Below are 6000 nucleotides of genomic sequence, written 5' to 3' on the forward strand. Positions count from 1 at the left end.
ATACAGTTTGGAGTTAGAAAGTCTCAGCTTGGACTGCCTAGGAATAGCAAGGAAATGAGACCCAAAAAAGAAAAGAATGGTCACTCCATTGGTCAGGCCTTGATCCATTAACAGAGCTGTATATATGTGGCTCACACATAATATTTGAGGTGCCCTTCCCTTAAGGACTTAACTGGAACTATTATTTTCAATGCAGAAATAAGGTACTTGTATGAACATTCACTTGCATTTTAAATCTGTTTTGACTGATTAGCCTATACAAAGCCAAAATGAAAATCCAGTGTAGCAGAATACTTGCATTCACAGCGTGGGACAGGGAGACTCCACACACCGGATGCTGTGCAATATATAGTTACCCTTCCTATTAGCACATAACCAGGGTCACAGCTGTATTTTACAATTTTTCCACTGGTATATGGTTCTGATCCCAGAGCCCTGTACTTTCCATGCTGGACTTTGGGAGGTGAGGGGCAATGTATCTCTGGAAAACAACAACAACAAGGGAAGAATATCTTGTTCCTCAGCAAGACAGACAGGCGATACATCCAACAATAACATACATAAGAAGTCAGCTTCCTACTTTAGATCATAGTATAGTGTGATTAAAATTGGTTTAAAATGCCTTCACTTCAGTTTTCAAACATTACTGTATTAAACAACTTTAGTTGTGTGCTTGTTATTTCCCTTTGTGTTTTTGATCTTTGTTGTGCATACAACGGTAGTTGTTGCATGCATCCATAGCTGTCCACTTAAACTTCAGCCATCCCCATGGAAATCAGAAGTGCAGAATTTGAAATGTTTTAGGTACTGCCCTTCTGACAGCTGCAGGGATGGTAAGAGAGCAACAAGAATAGTGGGTTTGCAAAAGGACAACAGCAATGCATACTCACAAAAGCACCCACCCCAACAAACAGTGACTTAATGGACCAATACCAACAAAGCAACAATAAAACATGTCAGTGGGGGTGGGGGAGGGAAGAGAAATATATACAGTTTTGATATGAAATATGAAGGATATTTTCTGATGGGGAAAAGCATGCAACACACCATAAGAGGGTTAATGACATGGCTACACTTCAGTCATTCAACAAGAATACACAGAGCTCACAAAACCCTAACCCATTATTTGTAAATCACCAACATTAGCAGCTACAGTGGACAGAAAACAAGGCTGCCCCCCCCATTTCTGCATACATATTTCTGAATTATTCTCAGTCCTGTCGGAACAACTGGAACTGCTGCTGAACATCAAGGCAACTTCCAGCTTCTCTGTACAGAGGAAGTCTATGCTTAGGGGTTCATATTCCATACTTACAAACAATGCTGCTTACCTTTATATACTAAAATACCATGGACCTGCACCTCAGCATAAATGCAAATTCTGATCTCTCTGGTAAAGCAAGTTCCCTTTCACCACCCAGATCTTGAGTAGCTTACACAGTGGAAAGTGAGGCTTCTACGAGGTAGACTTCATTTCCCCAGCATGCTAGGAGAACTTTGAGCAGTCTGAGACTTCTCAAGAGATGTAGGAGCAAGGAAAATACATCTAAATCTGTCACATTTCATTGAATTTTGTATTCAATTAGCCGATTGATGAAGCTGCTCCCCCAAGAGACAAATGTTTATTATAGAAAGCAAAACACTACTTGTAGACATATAAAGTCATAAATTAGCTATACTTTCTTATTTCCTTCCACTGCGAACTATTTTTTTAAACATATAGTGCGTCATGTATGAAATATCTTTCCTACCAATGTTTTCAGACTCGTCGTATGATTTGCATATGCTGCTTGAAATAAAAAGGCTCACTCACCTTTGCAGTTAGGCGCTGAGGAGTTCCAGGACCCAGATGCTGTACAAAAAATTCTGGCATCTCCTATAATGCTGTATCCAGGATCGCAAGTGTATTCTACAAACCCCCCATTAGTAAAACCTTTTGCTTCCTGACTGCTGTATTTCCCGTGAGCGACCACTTGAGGTGGGGGGCACTGCACTGTTGAAAGAGAGGGTAAAGAAATCAAGGAGTTAAAAAATGAAAACTATCACAACACCTGGGGTTGTGTATCAGATTACATCTTCCAAATGCAGACTATCTTATACTAGTGGCTGGAGGTGATGCTGCTCTGTATATCACAGAGGATATAAAGTAGAACACAGTGCCAGATTTAGGGCGGCGCAGATGGTTCTGTTTTTGTACTAATGTGAAGTTTCAGTGAGCCTGACATACTAGAAATCCCAAGAGGGGTGGACTTCTCTGAATTGCTGCAGGCCGCAAGAGTAATTTAGTCCTGGAGATAATACAAGCTAGAAGTTCCTAAAAGGGCAAACTCTGATCCAATCCCTGTGAGTGGCGATACTGTCTATGTAAGCAAGCAATTGCCAAGCAAGTCCAACACAATTAAAGTCTACTGTACTTCAGATGAGGAACTCAACCAAAGAAATGAGGGGATTAAAAAAAGGAAGTTGAATGGAAAAGTTGCAATATTCCCAGAATGCTGGGGAGGGGAAAGTTATTCAAAAACTACAGTAATAGAAACTCACTAGAATCTAAACAGCAGATCAGGAAAGGTACCACAAAGGAAAGAGGATGCCAGCATGGTTAAACAGCAGAGTCAAGGAAAATATTAGAGGCAAGAAGGCTTCCTTCAGAAAGTAGAAATCTTGTTCAAATGAAAACGAAAAGGAGCACCAATTTTAGCAGAAGTGCAGGTGACAGTAAGGAACAAAGACCAGTGTTAACACCAGTACAGATGATAAAAAGCAATTATATCCTCTGTTGCTGAGATTGTACAAAATGTCATCTTAAATACTTTCACAACGTGGCAGAGGTCTGCTCCACTCTCCAGAAGCTGTGCAGGAAATAGATGCCTTTCCAACAAGTGAGTAACCAGGATCACAGGAATAAGTTACAGACTTCTGAGAAGTAAACACTTCCCCAGGAAAACCATTGTGATTTCCATTGGGTATATCCAGAGGCAAGGGGCACTGTGATACTAAAAGAAAAATGAAATAGGAGAGAACATTCACAATAGCATATTAATGGCACATTTAACTGAAAAATGTATTTAAAATTTTAAAAATATTTTTATGCATTTATTTATTAAATTTCTATCCCACCCTTCATCTGAGGATCACAGGGCAGTTTACAATATAGAAACTCAAAAATACATAACAAAGGGGGGGGCATGAACAGTTTTAAAGAACATAGATTGTTGAATTAGCCAAAGGCCTAGGAGAACAGCAATGTATTTGCCAGGCACCTAAAGATCTGTAACAAAGGTGCCAGGTGAGCCTCCCTGGGGAGGGCATTCCACCTGTCATCCAAGGAACACAAGGCATGTTATGGACAAACAGATTTGTATCCAATGCTAGTCCTATTCTGAGTAGACCCTTTGAAATTAATGGACACTACTAACTTGTGTGTATTACAGTACTATCCATTTACTTGGATTAGGACTACCACTGGACACAACCTACAATCAATTGCCTTAACCATGGTTAGTGAAAATAAGCCAGCTTCAGTCTATGGAGCTGCCCTGTTTGAATTTACCATAGTTCAGGTTAACCACAGTTTAGAATTTGGATGGAATGCTAAACTGCAGTTACTCTAAAACTGGCACCTCCAATTTCATTTGCATAGCTTGTGCTAGAGATTTGGGGGTGCATAAGCCTGAGGGGAGACTAGTCCCTGTTAAACCATGATTTTGTGTTAAGTCCAATTATAGTCAGTGACTGGCCCAAGGACAACTAGTGAAGTTGATAGGATTGAAGATTTGAACCCATGTCTTTTGTGCATGTCCCGCTGTCTATGCCATACGCATGAGATCTGGCAATCTGTCTGCAAGTATAGCAATATCACTACTTGTGTGAACATTTACTGCAGATATTCCTGCTTCCTTCTATAACTAAAGAATTAAAAATGCTCCCTGAATATTGAAGTTACGAACATGTATGTATCCGGCTCATATTCATGCTTGCCTATATATGGATGCTTCTTATTTATACTTGCCCAGTTCACAGTGAGGTAGAGGAGGGTCCCATGTACCATCTACTTGGCAATGAATCTCTCTTGTTCCAGATATTTTGTAGCCAGCATTGCAGTCTAAAGTCACCCTTTGGTTATATGTGTAGGTGTCTGAATAACCAGTTACTATCCTTCCATTCCTTACTTGAGGGGGTGGACACTGAGTCACTGAAACGACAAAGTTTCAACAAGCATACAGTACTGAAGGTAAAAAGGAATACACCTGTTCTCTGCATATCTGTGTGTTTAGCTGGCAGTATTATAGACATGTGGATTATGGGCTGATAGAATAGGAACCTCAGGGCCCAAATGTAGCCCACCCTGCTCCTCTATTTGACCCTCAAGTCTCTCCCCACACTTAGGGCTGGATTAAACTTTAAGCAAAATAAGCACATACTTAGGGCATCAAGGGAAGGGGGGCGCCACAAAAAAACCATTGCCAGATTTAACATAGACCATATGGCGCAGCTGAACCAGGTTCCACAAAAAAGTTTCCCACAATAAGTGAAAAATGAATACACACGGACACACACAAATAATGATAATAAATTAGTAACAATGAATTAGTAACAATAGAGAGTAATGATCGCTCCCCACATTAAATGGGGGGCACCCTTTGCGTGGTCGCACGCAGCCTCCTGGACCCTATGCAGCACCATTAGCACAGGATTGGCTTTGCCTTCCCCAGGTGGGATACCTGGAGGTCTCTGCCTACCTCAGCCAGTTGCCCAATCCCGCCTGGGAAGGCGTTGTCAATGTGATCAGGCCAGGTAGCGGGAGGGACCACCCTGCCCACACAAACATTATTCTTGGGAAAACCACAAAATTAGAATCTGGTAATTGGTAAACTGCCACTCAGTTCACTGAGGCTCATGTAATCGTTCTTATCTTGGTCATTTCAGCTGTACTCTTCAGTCATCCACTGAGAGTTAGTGGAGCAGTGTTCAGTACAGTGTTGCCAGATTTTTTGGGGGGGGTGTTCCTTCAAATTTGGAGATTTTTAAAGGCTTTGGTGAGAATTGTTGTTATCTCCACAGCTTTTCTGGGTGTGAGTGTTGGGGCGGCAAAATAATAACCACACAGATTTGGGAGACAATTGATGTGTCAACTTACGATGAAATTATATGTGCATCACTATGAACTCATCAGTTTATTAATTTCTCAGCTGAGCTTCAGCAGTTTCACTCATATGTGCATCGTAAGCTCAGTGCAACCAAAAATGTAAAAACAAGATTCAGTCATGCTGAACTTTATAAAACAATTGTAGAAGACAATGTTGAGTCTGCCTTTCCAAATGCAAACATTTGCTTTCGTATATTTTAATATTAATGGTCACAAATCGCCACAGACTGCTCAGCTGAGTGTTTATTTTCTCAGTTGAAGTATATTAAAAATCCTAACAGAACAGCTATGCAACAAGGCGGGCTGGATGCCTTATCTCTACAAAGTATAGAAGCATGTGTGTTATGGAAGATTAGTTTTGAGGATCTGATAAAAGACTTTTCCATTAGAAAAAGCAAGAGAAAAGTAGGAGAAATAGTGGGTGGAAGGTGAGTGGTGTCAATGGAGACAGTGATGGAGTTAGGATTCCTGCCTTCTCTTTCCAGACATTAAGCAGGAGTTTCTTCTCCACTTCCCTATTCATCCTACCAAAGAACTGCATGTTTCACCTAAGGAGGAATGCAGATCTGATTAACAACTGGATTTTGTATTTTCAGAAATGGGGTTGTTATGTTGGAATCAACCATTGTATGTCTTTTCATCCCAGCAGTCCTAATTATAGTTGCAGGTAGGCATTGCAGCTTGTACAATACTTGGGGACATTTTGGTTTGCCCCAATATGAATCCCCCACCCTTGCCTTTGCATTTTTTTAGGAATACATATAGCTAATGATTCGTCTTGTTAGGAAGTAATAGAGTAATGACTGCTGTGATTTTGCCAAATGTTCATGCTTATTGATTAACACAACTTCCTG

The 6000-nt window shown here is 40.7% G+C and overlaps 1 protein-coding gene across 1 annotated transcript in view; it reads right to left on the minus strand.

Annotated features, from left to right (window-relative positions):
• The window catches only part of LOC308479528 (complement receptor type 1-like), a 48977-nt gene that overhangs the window by 14285 nt on the left and 28692 nt on the right, over nucleotides 1-6000 (minus strand). Inside the window, exons 17-20 of the mRNA XM_081010236.1 lie at nucleotides 4010-4205; nucleotides 2811-2993; nucleotides 1814-1993; nucleotides 299-481 (exon numbers count right to left, since the gene is read on the minus strand). Coding sequence (XP_080866362.1) covers nucleotides 299-481; nucleotides 1814-1993; nucleotides 2811-2993; nucleotides 4010-4205 — 742 coding nt within the window. The remainder of the gene's footprint in view (nucleotides 1-298; nucleotides 482-1813; nucleotides 1994-2810; nucleotides 2994-4009; nucleotides 4206-6000) is intronic.

The sequence above is a fragment of the Podarcis pityusensis genome (assembly GCF_964106645.2).
Source record: "Podarcis pityusensis genome assembly, chromosome: 6".
Classification (NCBI taxonomy): Eukaryota; Metazoa; Chordata; class Lepidosauria; order Squamata; family Lacertidae; genus Podarcis; species Podarcis pityusensis.